Source organism: Papio anubis, chromosome 20 (genome assembly GCF_008728515.1).
Source record: "Papio anubis isolate 15944 chromosome 20, Panubis1.0, whole genome shotgun sequence".
Taxonomy (NCBI): Eukaryota; Metazoa; Chordata; class Mammalia; order Primates; family Cercopithecidae; genus Papio; species Papio anubis.
Window position 1 is genome coordinate 36,179,022 of NC_044995.1, and position 22,822 is coordinate 36,201,843.

Below are 22,822 nucleotides of genomic sequence, written 5' to 3' on the forward strand. Positions count from 1 at the left end.
CTCCTCACTGACTCTTTTCCTCACTCACTCATTCCTCTCCTCACTGACTCTTTTCCTCACTCACTCATTCCTCTCCTCACTCACTCATTCTTCTCCTCACTCACTCATTCCTCTACCCACTCATTCCCCTACCCACTCACTCATTCCTCTACCCACTCACTCATTCCTCTCCTCACTCGCTCATTCCTCTACCCACTCACTCATTCCTCTCCTCACTCACTCATTCCTCTCCTCGCTCACTCATTCCTCTCCTCGCTCACTCATTCCTCTCCTCACTCACTCGTTCATCTACCCACTCACTCATTCCTCTCCTCATTCACTCATTTCAACACGCACTCACTCATTTCTTTCCTCAGTCATTCCTCTCCTCACTCACTCACTCATTCCTCTCCTCACTCACTCATTCCTCTGCTCACTCACTCATTCCTCTACCCACACACTCATTCCTCTCCTCACTCACTTTCATCTACCCACTCACTCGTTCCTCTCCTCACTCACTCATTCCTCTCCTCACTCACTCATTCATCTACCCACTCACTCGTTCCTCTCCTCACTCACTCATTCCTCTCCTCACTCACTCATTCCTCTGCCCACTCACTCATTCCTCTGCTCACTCACTCATTCCTCTCCTCACTGACTCCTCTCCTCACTCACTCATTCCTCTCCTCACTCACTCATTCTTCTCCTCACTCACTCATTCCTCTGCACCTACTATTTCCATCCTGCTTACCTTCAAATGCTAATCTCTTCTCAAACACCCTCACAGACACACACAGCAATAATCTTTGACTGGCTATCTGGGCATCCCTTAGCCCAGTCAAGTGGACACCTAGAATTAACCATCACAGGAGTTGACGGCCCCCTGACTTGCTTTCAGATCACTCCTACAGAGGAGGGCTTGAAGAACTTGACCCAGATATCGGCCACCTATTCCCAGGGGTTTATGATATGGATGGGTCCCATCATCCCCTTCATCGTTTTATGCCACCCTGACACCATTCGGTCTATCACCAATGCCTCAGGTACCCATGCAGAGCTTGTGGTGGTGGGTGCCAGGCCAAGCCTCTACGTGGTCCCTGCAGTACCCAGGCCCCTCCTTGAGTATTCATGCCCCTCACTGAGACTTCCATCTCAATGTCTTCTCCCTCCATTGCCATCTGCTTCCTGCTTTGGTGTTCTGGACACCACTGGGGCCCCAAGACGTCTCAATTCAGGGCCCTTTCTTGAAGGAACCCCCATGCTTGAGGAGAAGGGTCTGGACAGAGATATTTCCAGCTTCATGGGGTCAGGAATGGGCAAGAGAGAGATGGTTGTGACAACCTAGAGGAGAACTGGGTGTCTGCTGGGGCAGGCTGAAAGGCTTCCTGGAGGAAGAGTTGTTGGAGCTGAGTCTGGACCAATGAGTAGGATTTTTTTAAAGTGTGTGGCAGGATGATGCAGTGGGGATCATTTGTATTTGTGGGCCCAGCCAGTCCCGGCGTCAGCCTTGTCCATCCCTCAGCCCAGAGTGGTAGGAGGACTTGTGGTTGGTGGAGAATCTGGGCTGCTATTCATGTGACCTCCATCTATGATGGGTCAGTTCCTTCTACCTCATCCTGTCACTCATCTACCCTGCGATCACTGCCTTCCTCCTGCAGGCTTCAGGATTCTCCAATAGGAGATCCCACACCAGCTGCTTGATCTTCCCTGCTCTCTGCCCTTCTCATCCTTGGACAGACCAGGCTGAGCAAGGGAAGGGGCAGCATCCCACAGAAACTATGGCTCTGACCCCAAAATGCTTCGTGACTCCGTGCAGGTCACCAGCTCTCTCTGGTTGCTGAGGTCTCTTTCAGTTGTGAGTGCTGGAAACTCAACGTTGTGTGCTCTTAGCAAATAAAGAGAATCAAAAGAGTGTAAAGTCCAGGGAGGGTGGTCTTCAAGCATGGCGGGATCCAGGTGTCAATGAACATCATCAGGAATCTGTCTCCTTTTCTTAAGTTCACCATTCTCTGCATCACTTTTTCTTTTAAGGCAGTCTTTTCCTTACGGTGTCAACCATGGGTCCCAGAAGCTCAGTTTTTGTCAGAAAGCTCACCTTTCCCCCAGGGGCCCCATAAATATTCTATGATTTCTATATGACACCTCATTACATCTGGTATTGTTTTCCTGGGATCATATGGAGAAGTCATCATGTGTGTGGCTCAGCTGTGGCCAAGGACACTTGGGGCATATGCCAGACTTTCTGGTTCTTCTCTGACATATAATTTGAAATTGTCTTTTCTCCTCCTTGTCATCTCTTGGCAATGTTTGTAGCTTGTCCAAGATCTGGGACCCAGGGTCCCTTTGAGAACTGTCAGAGTTATTATTTTAGTGTTCCTGAGCCAAGTTTCAGAATCCATTGGAATCATACTTGAAGAAGAGTCTTGGTTACACCTGTGACATGTCCAAGACATTTAAGAACTCATATTTAAATCCTATCTGGGGCCTGTCTTTGGGGTACACAGAGGTCATGTCTGACTATCTCAGGTCCATGTCAGACGATGTGTCATTTAGGGCTCCTCATGTGTGTTGTGGCTATGCCAAGGCATGTTAACATATGTTGGGGACAGGTCCCAAGTCCCAGGTCCATGTCAGGAGATGATAAAGAGTGCTGGGGCAGACGGGGTGCCCTAGGCCTCTTTAAAGGTATTTTGTAGAGTGTGGAGCTATGCTTGGGTGTTGCAGAACATGCTGGGTCATGTAGGAGCCATGTCAAGGTGTTGTGGGGTGTGCTGTGCCCCATTAGGTTGTGTCATTGCTCTACTGTGCTGTTGCAGCCTGGTCTGGTCCTTCTTCCTGTATCCTCCATTCTTCCTTTGCCCTTGGCCTCCTGCCTGCTCTTCTGAGCATGGAGTGGGGAAATTCTTGGTAGGGAGCCTCCCTCTACACCTGAAGTTCCTCTCTTGCCCTCTGCATGGCCCCTGATGGTCGTCATTCATGCCAGCTGCCACTGCACCCAAGGATGACCTCTTCACCAGGTTCCTGAAGCCCTGGCTGGGTGAGTACCTGTAGGCGAAAGGGGTTGGGGATAACTTTGTGGGGGGTGGGGATGATTCTGCTCTTGCCCACTGCCCTTGGTTGCCTTACTAGGAGAAGGGATAATTCTGAGTAATGGTGACAAGTGGAGCCGCCACCGTCGGATGCTGACGCCTGCCTTCCATTTCAACATCCTGAAGCCCTATATAAAGATCTTCAACGAAAGTGTGAACATCATGCTCGTGAGTCCCTTGAACTCTGGTTCCCAGCTGGAGTCTTCGGGTGGAGGGACCAGGGACAGATCTGGTCTGGGATTTTGGCTCTGCTGGGCGGCACTGAGCCATTGTTCTTCCTGTCTGAGACTTGGTTCCTGCATCTTTAAAACGGGGATAATAATCCCTAATTAAAAGGTGGCAAGACGATCGAATGAAGTCATTTGCTTGGCACACAGTAGGTTCTCAGAAGGTGTCAGTTCCTGTTTTTCTCGCAGAAACCCTGTAAACTCAAGAGAGCAAAGATGAAGATTGCATAATAGTCATTGCTGATTACAAACCACTTCAAAACTCATTGGCTTAGAGCAATAAGGGTTTATGATTGCTAACAAGTCTGTGAGACAGTTGGCTGGCTCTTCTGGATGTGGAAGGAATCACTCTTGGCACATGAGCAGCTGGGGATCAGGTAGGAGCTTTGCTGATCCTGGCTCAGTTCATTCACATGTTTGGGGCTTCACTGGTTTCAGGCTGATCTGGGATGGCCTCAGCTGTGACACCTGGACTTTCCCCCATGTGATTCTCTGCCTCCAGAAGGCATCTTGTTGTTCACATGGCAGAGAAGCTGCAATGCTTCTGGACATTGTCTCTGCAATGCTTCAAAGTTCAGCCAGGTTTGGGTCTATCAGAGTTATTACATCATCATTTCACCACATTGTATTGGCCAAAGAAAGTCAAAAGTCCAGTACAGACTCAAAGGGGTGTAAAATGGAATGCATCTCTTAATGGGAGTTGCTGAAAAATTACTGTACAAAGGGTGTGAATACAGTGAGAAGTGAAGAATTGGGGGTCAGGATTTCGTGAAGTGTCTAGGATTTTTTTTTAAAATATACAAGCTGGTAAGTTAGCTTGTTACTGTTTGATGGATTCTAACACAAGACACGAGACTCCTGGGTCAGAGACAAAGGGTAGTTGATTACTCATGGCACAATAAGCAACGTGTACTTCTTGTTGGTTTGTATCCTTTTTCTGAGCCAGCCTATATTCCATGGGGATGACACTGGTGGGCCTCTATATTAGCTTGCTCATGCAATACATTGCATGACAGACAATGGGCATTAGGCTTAGGGAATCTGCTTTAATAGTGGCGATTACAAGCCTGATAGTGGTCCAGGGGGAGTCATTGCCTTATCTCTCCAGGTTGTTGTCTGCAAACACAACTCTGAGATATGGCTCAGGTAAGAACATCACAGTCTTGCATTGGTGGCATACCCAGCAAGGATGCTCAGGGCTGATGAAGAAGTGCCTCTTCCAACACAGGGATATTTTTGAAATGAACTTATTATAATGCAGATGAATAAAGTGAACACTTACTGGTCACTCACCATATGCCTGAGAAAATGTCATGTCCCAATGCCAGGATATATGTTGTTTAATTTAATAACCCTGTGAGGTTGTGGTTATTTTTGACCTATTGCAGATGATGAACTGAGGGCCAGAGAGATTAGGGAGCTGAACACAGTTCAACCAGTTAGTAAGTGAGCTAGGAGTGGTGGAACAGAGATTGTATCCTGGTTTATCTGTCCCCAAAGCAGATCAACTTGACCATTATTGAATATTTGACAGGTGGGACCTAGAGGAGGGCAATAGGTTGTACCAAGGGCACACAGAGCACAGGAGACAGAGCTGAGACTTGAATGCCGGTCTCTTGGCTCCAAGCCATGGGTCTTCATCTCCTAATACTAACACCTTCTGCTTCCATCCAAGTCTGGTTCTCGCTGGCAATTGGTTCCTGGGGCAGAGGACCAGGGGGCTGATTGAGGGGGAGTCCCTCCTGATACTTGGGGCTGGGGAGGGGCACAAAGGAGGCAGGGCCCAGCTCTAGCTCTCTTCACTTCTCTGGCCAGGACAAGTGGCAGCACCTGGCCTCAGAGGGCAGCAGTCGTCTGGACGTGTTTGAGCACATCAGCCTGATGACCTTGGACAGTCTGCAGAGATGCATCTTCAGCTTTGACAGCCACTGTCAGGAGTGAGTTCCTTCCCAGGGCCTGGGATGTGAATCCACGGACCAAAGGGAGTAAGTTGGGGAGGGAGGAATGAGCAAAGTAACCCGAAGTACCTTCCAGGAGGATTTGTATCATAGTTGGGCTTTGAAGGTCGAGGAAGAGGAGAAAGGGCTGTCTTTCCAGGTAGGTAGAAATATCTGGGTAAAAGCAAGGTTAGGATGAGCCAAGCATGTGCAAGAGACAGTAGAAATGAGGTTGTGGAAGTAGGGGCTAGATATTAAGGACACTGAAAATTAGGAAAAGTGGTATGAAGTTTATCAAGAGATTTTCAGAGAGCTTTTATAGTTTCAGCTGATGATGGATGTGGTAAGAGCTGAGCTGTGTGGGAAACTGACGGCTCGCCACCACACCCAGCTAATTTCTGTATTTTTGGTAGAGCGGGGGTTCGCCATCACGGCCAGGCTGGTCTTGAACTCCTGACCTCAGTTGATCCGCCCGCTTTGGCCTCCCAAAGTGCTGGGATTACAGGCGTAAGTCACTGTGCCTGGCTGCTCCTTCTGTCTTACAGTGTGAAAGTTGAAACAGAGAGAGAGAGAGAAAGAGAGAGAGAAAGAGAAATAGAGTTGGTTATGGTGGGGGTTGGAGTAGGGATCAACTGGAAGAGGATGAAGTCTGAGTTGTGTGCACATTTTTGGTAAGGAAAATGATCAGTACTGGATACTGGGTGGGGGACAGAGGAGAGAAACATGGTGTCCAACCTATACTCTAAGTGCCTTGGTGCATGGAGACTGCTCTCTCAGAGATAGGAAGCAGGGAGAGAAGACAGTCTGGAGAGTCAATCTCATGACTGATACCCACCATGCATCTCTAGGATCATCTGTTTCTAGATACCCAGTTTCCTGATGGGAGGTAGCTCCTGGCTGCTGGTGGGAGGTGTTCCTAGGGCTTTGCATATGTTACATTGTTGCCTCCCTTTCTGCCCTCCGCCTGCAGGAAGCCCAGTGAATATATTGCCACCATCTTGGAGCTCAGTGCCCTTATAGAAAAAGAAGCCTGGATATCCTCCAGCACACGGACTTTGTGTATTACCTCACCCAAGACGGGCGGCGCTTCCGCAGGAACCTGCCGCTGGTGCTGGCTTCTGAGCCATCATCAAGGGGCGCCCTTGCCCTCCCACTCAGGGTATTGATGATTTCCTCAAGGACAAAGCCAAGTCCAAGACTCTGGATTTCATTGATGTGCTTCTGCTGAGCAAGGTGGGTTTCTCTACGATCTGAATTTAAGTGAGAGAATAGAGCTTGATGTCAAATATCAGGTGAAGTAAGTTGGACTTGATCTAAAGAGCCCTGGAAACCATGGAAGATGCTTGAGAAAGGGAAGATCACAGGTAGGTTTTAGAGATGACTCTGCTGAATGCAGCCATCAGGGCACTGCTAATTTTGAAACTGTGAAGAGCCTGAGATTTTACTCAACTTACAAGTCAGTTTGTTAGTCTTTCACATTTTTATGTATATCTATATGTCTATGTCCTTGTCTAAATCTATGATAAAAGATGCACTAAACCCCTGGATCACAGCAGCCCATTAGCTATTTACAGCAATAACAGCAGGCAGAGTAGGATTGTAGTGCTGGCTCCTCACTCCTAGAGCATCACAATGTTTTTACCTGTAAAATTTGCACCATAGGAGAGGGGCCCCCACATGATGAGTCTTATATCTTATATAGGACAGCTAGCTCATATGCTTATTCTTTCTTACAGGGTGAAAGTTAGAGAGAGAGAGAGAGAGAGAGACAGAGAGAGAACACTGTGTTCTGGGGTATAAACTACTCCTCTCCAGTGAGATGGCAATTTCTATAGTTTATAACCCAAATATCTGGACAGATAAGATTCTCTTCAGTTTACCGCTCTAGAATGTGAGCAAATATTTTTGGAGCAATACATAATTTCTAACTTCCAAGGCAGATTGCCACTCAAATATCCTGTAACCCAGGTTGCCCGTATCTTTTTCTCTGAAAGTCTGCATGATGCAGAAATATGAAAATATTCCAGAGCCATTGATTCCTCCCACCAGGGACCAAAGAGGAGGCAAGAGAGCTGGGGGAAGCCCATGGGTAAGAGACAAGTGATGGTGACCAAGAAAGATCTAGAAGGGCAGAGTGGGTTTGAGTTTCTGGAAGAAGATGGATCTTCAGACATTGTCTCAGGTTAGACTTGGGAGTCTCAGAGATAGTATAATGTGTGTGTGTGTGTGTGTGTGTGTGTGTGTGTGTTTTACTTTCTCTTCAGGATGAAGATGGGAAGGCATTGTCAGATGAGGATGTAAGAGCAGAGGCTGACACCTTCATGTTTGCAGGTGAGGGTCCCAGTGTGGGACTACAGTGGGAATAGGGGTTCTTCAACTCAGGAACCTGGTGGGTGGACACTGAATCACTTCATTCTGCCCATCGTCCCCCTTCCTCCATCCTCCTGAGAGCCTCAATATATGGGCACTGCCCACCTGGTGGTGTTGAAGCAGCCTGGAGACCCAACCATGCCTGGCTGTTCCTCAGGCCATGACACTACGGCCAGCGGTCTCTCCTGGGTCCTGTACAACCTCGCGAGGCACCCAGAATACCAGGAGCGCTGCCGACAGGAGGTGAAAGAGCTTCTGAAGGATCGCGAACCTAAAGAGATTGAATAGTGAGTGCAGGTTCTTGTGGACTGTTCCTAAACCTGTCATTTCTTTGATCCCCAGGTGGTGAGGGGAAGAGGAGCTGTTTTGTTGATTCTGCCACTATTGCTTAGTGGGTATAAATGCAGAGCACCACAGGTGGGGCTTGATACTCAGCCTGGCTGTCAGGGTAAAGGTGACCGGCCTTTAGGATTGAAAGACCCGGGCTGCTGAAAAAATTAGTGACAGTATGTGAGGACAGATTATGCCACATTGCACATATTCAGCAAGTGAACTTCCCCTCCACTCTCTTTCTTTTCTCCTGGAAATATATATATATATGTGTGTGTGTGTGTGTGTGTGTGTGTGTGTGTGTGTGTGTGTGTGTGTATGTATATATATATATATATATTTTTTTTTGAACATCCTCACTTCTTGAATGTTTGCTCAGGTGGCGAGGGGGAAGTTGTTTTTGTCAATTCTTCCATTATTGCTTAGTAGTACTAGGAGCAGAGCTCAGAGGCAGAACTTGGTATCCAGCCTGGCTAGCAGGGGAAAGTTTCCAGGCTTTTGGGACAGAGAGTCTTAGCCTGCTGAGAGAACTAGTGACAATACGTGAAGGCAGATGATGACACCTAGACATATTCAGTGAATGAATTTTTCCTTCACTCCTTTCTTGTTTTCTCTGAATTATCATTTTTTTCAAACATCTTTACTTCTTGAATGTTTGCTCTTCTGTTCCCTAATTCCTACCCTCCAGTTCAGTCCAGGGAGTTGTAAGAGAGACCTGGGGGTAAAAGTCATATATCTCTTGTCTAGAACACCTGCATCATTCATCCATTCAGTCTTCATTCAGCAAACTCTTCCACATGCCTTTCCAATGAGTTCTGTTCCCAGCACCTTTCTGTGCTCTGGAGACCTGGAAAGAACGCTGCCAATGGATGTGTTTTCCAGGTACTCCCAGCCTAGCGGGAACAGTCCCAGTGCAAGGCATTCCCAGTCCACATGGGCAAGAATGGAGTTGAGAGCAAGAGAAGCATGGCTGGGAGTGTAGAAAGTGTTTCAAGCTAAATGTGGTGGCTGGCGCCCGTGATACCAAATACTAAGGAGGCTGAAGTGGGAGGATCACTTGAGGTCAGGTTTAAAATGAACCTGGACAATATGTAAATCTGTAAAAAAATCCATCTAAATCTGTAAAGAACCCATCACTAAAAAAGTAAAAAAACAAAATAATAAAGTGCCTCAACTGAAAACCTGAATGATGATCAGTAGATGTTTGAAGAGTGTAGTGCCCTAGGTCAGAAAGACAGCCTGGGCAAAGATGCAGACAGCGGGGGTTGGGGGGCAGAGGGGGAGAAGAGGGAAAGAGAGAAGGAGTGGTTTATGCATCGGGGGAAGGAGATGGTTATACAGGGAGAAAGAAGTAAGACGGAGGGAAAGTGAGGGAGAGCAAGATAGATGCTTGCTGGCAGAGCAATAGAGGAGGGAAAAAAGAGGGAGACAGAGAGAGAATGAGAGAGGAAGGAATTGAGTTATGATGAGATAATAAACAAGGCGGTGAAGGCAGAGTCCGGCTGTGGAAGGCATGGGAAAGTGGTAATGGCTTCCATTTTAACCCAAAGGCAATGGGGAGCCATAACAAGTGGTTGAGCAGGGGAGGGTTGGGTCAGATCTGGGCACCAGAAAGATCTTTTCAGGGCAGCTGTGGAGAGAGAACAAGCTGTAGAATGAAGTCCCAGTGAAGATATTCTGGAACCTGAGCCAGGCCAGGGGCTGGGGATGGAGAGGAGGCAAGGGACTGGACAGGTGTTTTGGAGGCAGTGTCCTCCCATCCAAGCCTTTGCTCAGCACAGCAGTCCTAAAAGGTGGCAACATATTTTTATGCTTTTAAAAATCAAAATATCAAGTAACTTTGTGCACTTTGTAAACAAAAAGTGTCCAAAACATTCATAAAAATGAGCTTCTTTCTTAAGTCTCACTGTAGTGGTTTCTACCATGAATGGTTTTGTGTGTGTCCCTCCAGAAAATGGCTATCCTGATGCCCACTTTATATGAACACAGACTTCTTCTATACAAATAAGAGTGTATAAAAAAGACACAGTACTTTTTCCCAAGACAGTGGATTGGAGGCAATGTCAGTGTGCTCTCCCATGTGGAAGGACAGAATAATGTGTAGAGATTCACACTGTGAACTTTCTTTTCCCAAGAAACAACATGGGAACTTAACAGGAAAACCAAAAGAATCCACGACCCTTCAACAGAAGCTGCAGGCTGCAGCCTACTCTGTGAGACAGGTCAAAAACTGTAAATCCCCAGACTGTGAGAAGGGGAGAGACCGCCTCCAAGATGCACATCTTCACTGGGGAATCTGAAAATCCAGACCACAGGGGAAGGCCTTAACTCTACCCAGGGCTTGAACTCATTTAAGGAGTGGTGAGAAATATAAAAGTAGAAGTAGCAGCAGGAAGTGCCTTACAGGCATTCCCAATCTCCAGCATGGACTGAGGGAAGCCATTCCTTATTGTATCTCACAGGGGGCCTTGGGGAAGTCATAGAACTAGCTCAGGCGAGGTCACAGGTTGAAATGCCCAACTGAATTTCTTGATATAACCTCGAGTGGGGATGAACGCCCTTGACCAGAACCTGGCAGACAAGCAGGAAGTGTGCTGCAGACAGGAGTTCAGGAGCTGGGTGCCTGGCCTTGGACAGGGACAAAAAAGGGCGTGCCCTGAAAGTATTGCTATTTCTGTGGGAAAAGTTTATTGCCTGAGGCAGGTCTGAGTTCTGTGCAGACTGCCTGGATCTAAATCCAGTGCTATGAGTGGAACACTGCAGGTGTGACACCCACCTTGTGCCAACTGCATGGGAGCTGGATGAGGCTTACTGCCACATGCTACTCTCCACTCCCTTGGCAAACTCTTCTGTGCGGCACAGGCAGGTATACTCACCTCCGGAACATTACCTCAGTGATCTGAGAACTGCCCTCTGACTTTCACAGGGCAAAACAAACAAACAAAAAAAAGTTACAAAAAAAAACAAAAAACAAAAAAACAAAACCTAGGAATATACTTAACCAAGGAGGTTAAAGCTGTCTACAAGGAGAACTACAAAGCAGTGCTAGACAAAACCAGAGATGACACAAACCAATGAAAACATATCCCACGTTCATGGACTGGAAGAATCAATATTGTGAAATTGATCATACTGCAAAGCAATCTACAGATTTAATGAACTGCCTATTAAAATACCTTCATCATTTTTCACACAACTGGGAAAAGCAATTCTAAAATTCATATGGAACCAAAAAAGAGCCTGTGTAGTCAAAGCAATACCAGGCAAAAGGAAAAAATTTGGAGGCATCACATTACCAGACTTCAAATTACATTACAAGGCTACAGTTACCAAAACAGCATGGTACTGGTATAAAAGTAGGCATTTAGACTGATGGAACAGAAAGGAGGACCCAGAAATAAAGCCAAATACTTACAGCCAACTGATCTTTGACAAAGCATACAAAAACATAAATAGGGGAAAGGACCCCCTATTCAATAAATGGTGCTGGGAGAACTGGATAGCAATATGTAGAAAAATGAAACTGGATTCTCATCTCTCACCTTGTACAAAAATCAAAGGCTTAAATCTAAGACCTAAAAGCATAATAATTCTATAAGATAACCTTGGAAAAACTCTTCTGGACATTGGCCTAGGCAAAGAATTCATGGCCAAGACCACAAAAGCAAATGCAACAAAACCAAAAATAAATCAGTGGAACTTAATTAAATGAAAACGCTTCTGCACAAAATCCATCCAGCAATCCGACTACTATTCACCCAAAAGAAAATAGGTCATTATATGAAAAAGATACAGGCACATGCATGCTTATAGTAGTACAATTCACAATTGTAAAGATATGGAACCAACCTAAGTGCCCATCATCCAACGAGTGGGCAATGTGGCATATATATACCATGGAATACTACTTGTCCACAAAAAGGAATGAAGTAATGTCTTTTGCTGCAACTTGGATGGAACTGGACGCCATTATTCTAGGTGAAGTAACTCAAAAATAGAAGACCAAATACCATATGTTTTCACCTGTAAGTGGAAGCTAAGCCATGAGGACATAAATACATGGAGAGTGATATAATGAGCTATGGAGACTCAGAGGAGAAGGTTGGGAGGTGGGTAAGGGAGAAAAGACTACATATTGGGGACAGTACACACTGCATGGGTGATGGGTGCACTAAAACCTCAGAATTCACCACTATAGAAATCATCCATGTAACCAAAGCACTTGTACCCCAAATGCTATTGAAATAAAAAGAAATAAAGTAGACACAGATCTGCACATTAAAATATATCTTTGGGAGCTTTTGTTTTCTCTTTCTCAAAATATGAGTTTCGGAAAATTTGTTATTTTTAATTGACAAATTTTAATTATATATATTTATGGGGTGCAATGTGATGTTATATGTATACAATGCGTAATGACTAAACCAATTTAATAAACATTCCCATCATCTCATATACTCATCATTTTTGTGGTGAGAACATTTGAAATTTGTTCTCTTAGCAATTTTGAGATATATATTATTATTAACTGTAGTCATCATGCATGTAATAGACCTCAAACGTATTCTTCCTGTCTAATGGAAACTTGTACCCTTTGACCAAAGTCTTTCCGTTCTTTCTTCCTCTCTTCTCTGGTGACCACCATTCTCTTCTCGGTTTCTATGATTTCTATGTTAACTATTTTAGATCTCACAGGTAATTAAGGTCGCGTGTTATTTTTCTTCTTGTGCCTGGCTTACTTCACTTAGCGTAATGTCCTCCAGGTTCTTTCATGTTGTCACAAATGAAAGAATTTTCTTCTGTTTTTAAGGCTGAATAGCACTCCATTTTGTATATATATCACATGGAAAATGAGTTTTGAATAATAAAAGCAATGATGAGAACAGGTTCTTCTTGCACTCAATGAGACATTACAGATAAGACAAGGGTTATCCTTGACATTCCTGCTACCCCACCTAATCTCCCTTTCTCCAAGGGTGCCTGCAGAGATACTGATCTGTCATCTATCTGCCTGTTTGTTTATCCATCTATCTACATATCTTTCCATTATATATCTCCTTTTATATTCCATATATTTTTTGTCCTATGGTATTTACATATATGGACATTTGTGAACATGCTTTTTTTCCACTCAATAGTGTGTCTGATAGCTATTTTTTCTGAGTGCTGAATAGCATTCCATGTTTTATTTGTCCCATCCCTTTCTTGAAGACACTTGTGTAAACATTTCCAATCATTGTAGATATGGTCAATTTGCCTTCCAGAGTCTCTATACTGATTTACCTTCCGGCCTGCATTGTGTGACAGGACTAGTGATCCTTATTTTCTCCTTTTGTGTAGCTGTATAGTATTCCATCTTGTGTATGTTTATCTAAACATCTTCCCATCCATGTATATTTGGCTTGTTTCATGCTTTTGCTAAATTAAACCTGTGCAATTGGCATGTGTCTACAGAGACCATTGCTCATATCTGTAAGCATCTCTGCAGGACAAATTCCCAAAAGGGTAAATGCTGAATCAAAGAACACTTGCATTCTACAATTGTAATAATGATTGCAAATCCATTTCTGTATTAGCTGAGTTTGACGGCACAAACTTTCCCACAAATTTGCCAAAAGTATTATTGTATTATTAAATTTAAAATTTTTGTCAGTCTTCACATTTCACCTTTTAATCAGCGTTTTCTTAAATAAGAGTGAGAAAGAACATCCTTTGCCCAAGTTGATAAGCCACTTATTTTCTTTCTATGGGAGAGGTCATCTTATATTTTCTGCTGTTTTTCTTTGGGTTCTTTTTTCTTATTTACTTATAAGAATGTGTATCACAATTAATAGGTTTTTTCTGTCTTTTGTTGCAAAAGATTGCCTTTTGACTTTTTTGGGGGGTGCTTTTGGTTAATTTTTATGAAGTTACATTTGTCCATATTTTCTTTTGTATCACACTACTGATCTATTTCCCAGAGTTTTGTGGGGCTTCCTTCAGCAGATGGGAAGTTTTCACTTATTCACACGACTGTCTCTGACCTTTTTTTTTTTTGAGACGGAGTCTCGCTCTGCCGCCCAGGCTGGAGTGCAGTGGCCGGATCTCAGCTCACTGCAAGCTCCGCCTCCCGGGTTCACGCCATTCTCCTGCCTCAGCCTCCCGAGTAGCTGGGACTACAGGCGCCCGCCACTGCGCCCGGCTAGTTTTTTGTATTTTTTTAGTAGAGACGGGGTTTCACCGTGTTAGCCAGGATGGTCTCGATCTCCTGACCTTGTGATCCGCCCGTCTCGGCCTCCCAAAGTGCTGGGATTACAGGCTTGAGCCACCGCGCCCGGCCGTCTCTGACCTTTTTAGTCTTTTGAATGCATCTGTTTTTATGACATTGCCAGACTATTTTTATTACTGTGACTGTTTTTTTCTTTTTTCTTTTATTGAGATGGAGTCTAGATTTGTGGCCCAGGCTGGAGTGCAGTGGTGCAATCTTGGCTTACTGAAACCTCCTGCCTCCTGGGTTAAAGCCATTCTCCTGCCTCAGCCTCCCGAGTAGCTGGGACTACAGGCACCCTCCACCACACCTGCCTAATTCTTGTATTTTAGGTAGAGATGACGTTTCATCACGTTGGTCATGCTGGTCTCAAACTCCTGACCTCAAGTGATTCACCCACCTTGGCCTCCCAATACTATGACTTTCTAAAAGGTTTTAATATCTGGCAGAGTGGGGTTTTTTTTGTTGTTGTTAAATCAACCCTTACAAACATTTGTTGTATGGTAAAGTGTATGTTTTATTGAGATTGAGGGAAATTTATAATGAAATACAGATTTCATGTTTCTTCTTTTCTTTTCTTTTCTTTTTTTTTTTTTTTGAGAGGGAGTCTCGCTCTGTTGCCCAGGCTGGAGTGCAGTGGCATGATCTCTGCTGACTGCAAGCTCCACCTCCTGGGTTCACGCCATTCTCCTGCCTCAGCCTCCCCAGTAGCTGGGACTACAGGCACCTGCCACCATGCCTGGCTTATTTTTTTTTTTTTTTGTAGTTTTAGTAGAGACGGGGTTTCACCATGTTAGCCAGGATGGTCTCGATCTCCTCACCTTCTGATCTGCCCGCCTCAGCCTCTCAAAGTGCTGGGATTACAGGCGTGAGCCACCGCGCCTGGCCTCATGTTTCTTTTTAAGTTTCATCCAGGTATTTTATATTATTATGACTAGCATCTTTTATTATCTTTTCAGTTGTCGGTTAATTCTACATGGCAAAACTAACGATTTATGCAAATAAATTCTGTAATGAACGCAGTAAATGCTAAAGATGGTGTTGTGTATCAAGAGAAAAAATATAGATAATTAAGTAAAAGTTCTTGGGACAACTGGAAAGCCTTCTGGAAAAAGCAACTGAACTGGTTCTCATGTCTTATGACAAGATAATGTTCAAGATTAATCATTTTTCTAAAAGAGTCCTAAAAGCTCTAGAAGGAACCAGCAGAAAAATTATTTCAGCTCAAGTGAGGACCAACCTTATTTTGGCCTTAAGTCCCAGGGGCTATGAAAAGAGTGACTCACACTGTTAAATGAGAAAGATACATACCAGGCATGGTGGTTCATGCCATGGTCAATGCTGTGAGGCCCAAAGGTGTGGAGATCACTTGAGATCCAGTTCAAGACCAGCTTTGTCAACATGGGGAAAACCCGTCTCTACTAAAAAATAATAAAAAAAACAAAATTAGCTGGCCATGGTGGTGAATGCCTGTAGTCCCAGCTACTTGGAGAGAGCTGAGGCAGGAGAATGCGGCTTGAACCTGGGAGATGGAGGAGGTTGCAGTGAGCCGGGGTGGCCACTGCACTCAGCCTAAGGTGACAGTGACTCCATCCTTGCCCCCAAAAAAAGGATACATAATAGTGTCTACAGCAGATGGTGTGCTCCTATACAATTTTTTAAGATGCTAGCAATCAGCCCAGAAAGCACGCATTACAAAAATAACAACCTGGCAACGTGTGGGGAGAAGTAAGTGGCACTGGGCCATAGGAGTGGATTATGTTTTATAGTTTTCAAATTCTGAAGACAGATAATTGTAGGCCGGTATTAAAATTTTTAAATAGCCACTGCAAGAAGAAAGATTAAGCAGAATTCCAGCTCCTTTGCTGGATCTTAAATGTTTATCAACGTTTTCCAGTGGGGCCTCTAGTGTTTCCTAAGTATAAAATCACTATCTGCCAAAATGATACATTTACCCCCACATTTCAAATGGCATGACTCTTTTTTTCCCTTGCCTCATTGCACTTGCTGTATCTCTAGTACCATGCTAAATAAGAGCAAAACTTTGGATCTGGGTAGTTTGTTTGTTATTCATTTGCATTTGGGTTTGCTTTTGCCATAGACAATATTTATTTTTTATGCAAATTTGTTTAGCTTTTAGCTGGCTTCTAGGTGTTTTCCTCAGAGTATATATATATATATAAATATATAAATATATATATATATATATATTTTTTTGGACAGGTCTAAACTCAGTTAACCTAGGCTGAAGTGCAGTGGTGTGATCTCGGCTCACTGCAAGCTCCGCCTCCCGGGTTTATGCCATTCTCCTGCCTCAGTCTCCCAGGTGGCTGGGACTACAGGCGCCCGCTACCACGCTCGGCTAATTTTTTGTATTTTTAGTAGAGACGGGGTTTCACCGTGGATGGTCTCGATCTCGACCTTGTGATCCGCCCATCTTGGCCTCCCAAAGTGCTGGGATTACAGAGTGAGCCACCCGCACCCGGCAGGCATGGTACGCTACTTGGCTAAATTTTCTCTGGTGCTTTTAATTTCCTCTGCTTCTCTAATTATTTTCCGCTTTTTAAAATTCTCAAATGTTTGATCCCCGTAGAGTTTATTTTCGTAATAGGGAGAAAAGGTCTCACTTGCAAATAGAGAAACTGGAGCGTTGTGTCTTTGCTCCCTTGATAATGATTGGGGCTGGGGTGTTTCCTTAGGGACGGCCTGGCCCAGCTGCCTCCTGACCATGTCGTGAAGGGGAGGGAGCCTGCGGTTACATCCCCAGCTCCCTTCATCTCCCGGCATGCACACAGGACACTGTTCTCCCAGATGGCGAGTCATCCCAAAGGTGCCGAGTCTCGGGGGAGAGGAGCCTCCCAGGTACTAGGAAGATGAGGCCCTTCAGGGGTCTCGGTCTGGCTACCCCCTTCTCTCCACAGGCATTATCACGGCTGATCCAATGTTATAGGGAGTCCATCACAACCCAACCGTGTGGCCGGATCCTGAGGTGCTGCCTTCCTCATTCACCACCACCACCCCCATCCTCTACTTTTTTTTTTTTTTTTTTTTTGGTGGTTCCAATGTTCCTAGTGGAGGGGGCAGGGTTTTGATAAGGAAAATCCAACATCACCCCAACACACACACGACTGTCTCTCCAAGGCTGCTGGACCTAGGACACCCCACCCAGCAAACATTTGTCTCACCAGCAGGTCTATGACCCCTTCCGCTTCGACCCAGAGAACAGCAAGAAGAGGTCACCTCTGGCTTTTATTCCCTTCTCCGCAGGGCCCAGGTAAGAGCGCCCTGTGTCTGAGGCAGGGGTGGGGTGATGGGTGCAGGAGTCGAAAAAGGAGGACGTTGCAGATGGTCCCAGTTCCAGATCTTCCCTTCATTCCTTCACAGTTTATGGGAAAATGTCCATGGAATGGGGATGAGTAGGTCCTAGAGGGGTCACCGGAGTGCTCAAAATCCCCTTCTCCATCTGCTGGTCTGAGCTGGGAGCTGGAGTCTGGCCCAGGCTCTGGGACACACAAGCCCACATGGGGGTCCCAGGCACACTTAGTCCCTCTCTATATCTCTCAGGCTGAGCTGGGTGTGGTTGGGGGTCCCGGGACCAGGTTCCTGGAGTGATGGGACCCAAATGCGGGTCTTGGGTGCAGTCACAGTCCACTCTCCCGCCTGCAGGAACTGCATCGGGCAGGTGTTTGCCATGGCGGAGATGAAGACAGTCCTGGCTGTTGCTGCTACGCTTCGGTTCCCTGCGGACCACTGAGCCGCGGGAAGCCGGAGCTGACCATGCGCGCCGAGGGCGGGCATTGGCTGCGGGTGGAGCCCCTGAACTCAGGCTTGCAGTGACTCTGTTATCCATCCACCTCTTTTTTTTTATTCTAATGAATAAAACGGTGATGTCACCTCTGCCTGGGCCTCACTGACTGCCTGCAGGGGGCTTTGGGGATTGGGAGGCTTCAGGGTGAGGTCTAACCTCGGTGGGTTGGGCGGGGTGTTGTCGCTGACCCCAGGAACCTGACTGCCTCTTTGGCTGAGCATAGGGCCTCCATGCCTATAGCAGGGTCTCTCAGAGCCCAAGTATGGACTTTATCCTGTGGATAATATGGAGCCATGGGAGGTTTTTGAGCAGGAGAAGGACCAGGATTAAGAACGGGTTTAAGAAGCGAGACCCAGGCTGGGTCAGTGACAAGCAACCCTAGAGGCAGATGCTTTTCTTCTGGTGTGGGAATGTCCCAAGACCGAAGTCCCTGGCCAGTTCAGAACATAGGGATAGAAGGGTGCAGCTTTTACCCTGGCAGGCTCTCAGGAATTCTGTTTCCTTTCTTGCCAACGTCCCACTCTATGTCTCCCCTTTCCAGTTGATCACTTTTCTGATCCCCTTTTCCTAACTTCAGGCAGCTCCATTTTTCCCCTCTTTTGAGCCGTCTGACTCTGCCCAGGCAGCCCGTCAATCAGGTACCACCTGAATCCTCCCCCTACTCTCTTCTGTTATGTGCCAGGCACTCTCACAAGTGTCAGAGGTTGGGCACGTCCTCACCCTTTCACCTCTAGATTCCTCCTTCATTCCCATCACTGACCCATCTTGGGGTCAGGACCTTCCCGTTTGACCCTTGAGATTCAAAGTCAGATGATTGGAAACAAAACACCACCCCAAAGGTATGGGATCTGGAGCCAGACTGTGGTGCTGAAGTCTCACATTTGCTGTGTGACTTGAGCCAGTTAATTCCCCTCTATGTACTTCAGTTTCCTCAAACATGTAATGCGGGCAACACTACGTACCTCAAGGTTGTTCTGAGGACAAAGTTTGAGGAACTCAGAACTGTGTCTGGTGCAGATTGGATGCTTAATAAATGTGGCCATTATTACCTCCTCTCTGAGAAAGTCTGGCTAATAAAGCATGTTGCCTTTCAAGATAGTTTTTTTTCCTACCATGACTTTAAAGACTGTCTTGGAACTCATAGGCAAAAATTCTGATATCTGTGCTCCTTGAATAATCTCTTGCCTTTTAGAGGACTGTGCACTTAGGAGGCAATTTTTTCCAAGACTGGTTGCGGGCACCTGAAAGTTCAAGGTGGTAGGAGAAGAAAAGAAGCTTCAGTTAATGTTTTAAAATGATGTCCTGCTACAAACATTGACCTCCGTTCATAGTCTAAGGAATCCTGCACCACTGCACTCTGCTGACTTGTCAAATCTTCTCTCCAGCTCATATCCCTCCCTTGTTACACTCAGTTGCCTTGTCCTTGATTCTTATCTACAAATACATTATGTTTTCTTCTTTAGTGCCATTGTACTTCCTTTGTACTTTTGTGAAAGATCAGTTGCCTATATTATAGGGTCTATTTTCTGGGATTTATATTCTGGTCCATTGATGTATTTGTCTTTTCTTTTACTAGTACCACAATATCTTGATTACTGTAACTTTACAGTAAGTCTTGAATTGGTACAACTTCAATAAATGATGCACAACTTCAATAAATTTATTGAATCTGCACAACTTCAATAAATGATGGTGAGAGAACTGGATGTGTACATGCAGAAAATGAAACTAGAGTCTTAGCTCTTACCATATTCAAAACTCAAATCAAAATGGATTAAAGACTTAAATGCAAAATCCTGAAACTGTGAATTACTTGAAGAAAACATTGGGGAAATGCTTGAGGAAACTGATACAGGCAATAAGTTTTTTGATAAGAACTCAACAGCATAAGCAGCAAAGGTAAAATAGATGGATGGAGTTAAATCAAACTAAAAAGCTTCTTCAGAGCAAAGAAATCAATCAACAAAGTGAAGAGACAACCTATGGAATGAGAACAAAACTTTTCACATTTTCAGTCTGACAGAGGATTAATAGTCAGACCATATGGGAACTCGAACAACTAAATAGCAAAGGAAGCCCATAAATAATTTAAAGAAAAATGGACAAATGATTTGCATAGCATTCCTCAAAGGAAGACATACCAATAGGTATATGAAGAGTTGTTCAACATTACTAACCATCTGGGAAATGTAAATTAAAAGCACAGTGAGATAACACCTCATCTTGAAATGGGGATTATAGAAAAGACAGTTTATTTATTTTATTTTTCCTGAGATGGTGGATTGGAGGTATTGTTAGCATGCTTCTCCCACTTGGAAAAACAAATTCGTGTGTAAAGATTCACACTGTGAAACTTTTTCCAAGAAGTGACACAGGAACTTCATAGGAAAACTGAAAGAAATCACGCTTTGAAAGAAGCATCAGGCTGCAGCCTACATCATGAGCCAGGTGGACAACTGTAAGTCCCCAGAGTGTGAGAGAGGGATAAAGTGCCTCCAGGATATACAGTCCCACCAGGGAATCTGGCAATCCAGGCCACATAGAAGGTCTTAAGGAAATGAGGAAATGGGTATATTCTTGGAAACATAAACTCTCCTAGCTTGAAACAGGACCAATAACAAGCAGTGAGATTGAATCAGTAATAAATAAATTGGCAACAACAACAACAACAACAAAAAGTCCAGGGCCAGATCAATTCACAGTCAAATTCTACCAGACATTCCAAAAATAATTGGCACCAATCCTACTGAAAGTAGTCCAAAAGATTGAGAAAGAGGGCCTATTCTCTAACTGACTCATTTTATGAATTCAGTAACACTCTGATAACAAAACCAGGAAAGGACATAACAACATACGAAAACTACAGACCAACACACTTGATGAACATAGATGCAAAGATCCTCAACAAAATGCTAGCTAACCAAATCCAACAGCACATCAGAAGGATTATACACAATTGTTAAGTGGGGTTTATCCCAGGGATGCAGGGATGGTTCAACATATGCAAGTCAATAACTGTGATTAATCACATGAACAGAATTAAAAGCAAAAATCATATGATCATCTCCATAGATACAGAAAAAGCATTCTATAAAATCCAGCATCCTTTATGATAAAAGAAAGTCTCAACAAACCAAGCATAGAATAAATATACCTTAACATAATAAAAGTCTTACATGGCAAAACCACAGCCAACAACAAACGGAATGGGAAAACCTGGAAAGCATTCCCCCTGAGAACTGAAACAAGACAAGGATGCCTACTTTCACCATTTCCATTCAATGTAGTGCTGGAAATCCCAACGACAGCAATCAGGGAAGAGAAAGAAATAAAAGTCATCCAAATTAGAAAAGAGGAGGTCAAAGCATCACTGTTTACTAATGATATGATCATATATCTAGAAAACCCTAAAGACTCCACCAAAAGACTCCTAGATTTGTTAAATGATTTTAGTAAAATCTCAGGTTACAACATCAATGTACACAAATCAGCAGCGCTGCTATACACCAGCAACGACCAAGCTGAGAATCATATCAAGAACTTAATCCCTTTTGTAATAGCTGCAAAAAATAAAATGCCTAGAAATATACCTGACCAAAGAGGTGAAAAATCTCTACAAGGAGAACTACAAAACACTGCTGTAAGAAATCATAGATGACACAAACAAATGGAAACACATGCCATGTTCATGAGTTGGAAGAATCAATTTGTGAAAATGACCATACTATCCAAAGCAATCTACAGATTCCACGCAATGTCTATCGAAATACCATTATTTTTCACAGAATTAGAAAAAGCAATCCTAAATAGTGACCAAGAGATATCTAGGAGTGCAAGCTGGGCTTGGCTTTCTGGAAGGAGGATGGATCTTCAGGGATTATTTCATGTTAGACTGAGGAGTCCTCAGAGCTGGTGTGATTTTCAAGGGTGTCTTGCCTTCTCTCCAGGATGAAGATGGGAAGGAGTTGTCTGATGAGGACATAAGAGCAGAAGCTGACAATTTCATGTTTGAGGATGAGGGTCCCAGTGTAGGATTACAGTGAGGGTCAGGATCTGTCACCCCAGGGATGTTGTGGGTGGACCCTGGATCGCTTCACCTTTCCCATTTCCCTTCCCCCATCCTCCCCCAGGCTCTCAATGCACGGGTGCTGTCCATCCTCTGATGCTGAAGCAGCCCAGAAACCCAAGACTGCCTGGTTGCCCCTCAGGCCATGACATCATGGCGGGTGGTCTCTCCTGGGTCCTGTACAGCCTTGCAAGGCACCCAGAATACCAGGAGCACTGCTGGCAGGAGGTGCAAGAGTTTGTGAAGGACCGTAAGCCTAAAGAGATTGAATGGTGAGTACAGGTGCTGGTGGCTGTTCCTGAGCTCCATGACTCATGTTGGCAGTGTCGATGACTCTGCTCCCCAGGTGGGGAGGGGAGGAACAGTTGTTTTTGTCTACTCTGTCACTATTGTTTTGTGGGAATAGGAGCAGAGGACGACAGGCAGGGCTCAATACCCAGTCTGGCTATTAGGGGAAAAATTGCAGGCTGTTTGGACAGAAAATATCTGCTCCACTGAGAGAATTGGTGACAATGAACGAGGGGAGGTGATGCCACTTAACACATATTTAGTAAATGAACTTCCCCTTCACTCCCTTCTTTTTATCCCGAAACGTTATTTTGCATGCATCATTGTCTGTTTTAGTTATTATGACAACTTTGTGGGATGGTGCTACTGAAACATCCATTTACAAACGTGAAGGAGCACAGCCTGGTGGTGAGGGGGGTACAATGTGAGGCTGGGTGGGTGGTCTGGTGCACAGCCCAGATCCATCAGCTGTGTGACTGTG

General features: G+C 44.9%; 2 protein-coding genes across 3 annotated transcripts in view; both read left to right on the plus strand.

Moving 5' to 3' along the window:
* The window catches only part of LOC116271679 (cytochrome P450 4F11-like), a 33,098-nt gene extending 11,053 nt beyond the window's left edge, over positions 1-22,045 (plus strand). Inside the window, exons 9-10 of one of the 2 annotated variants that reach the window (XM_031659796.1) lie at positions 7,497-7,563; positions 7,760-7,890. In XM_031659796.1, coding sequence (XP_031515656.1) covers positions 7,497-7,563; positions 7,760-7,890 — 198 coding nt within the window. Of the gene's footprint in view, positions 1-7,496; positions 7,564-7,759; positions 7,891-21,934 lie in introns of those variants that run through there. The other variant, XM_031659797.1, reaches the window with a different exon arrangement.
* LOC101008605 (cytochrome P450 4F12) lies at positions 815-6,465 on the plus strand. The gene is given in 5 exon segments (XM_031659799.1): positions 815-3,016; positions 3,109-3,236; positions 5,111-5,232; positions 6,203-6,249; positions 6,252-6,465. Coding segments are annotated over 5 exon segments (567 nt in total). The 5' UTR covers positions 815-2,955; the 3' UTR covers positions 6,461-6,465.
* Positions 22,046-22,822: the final 777 nt, after the last annotated feature.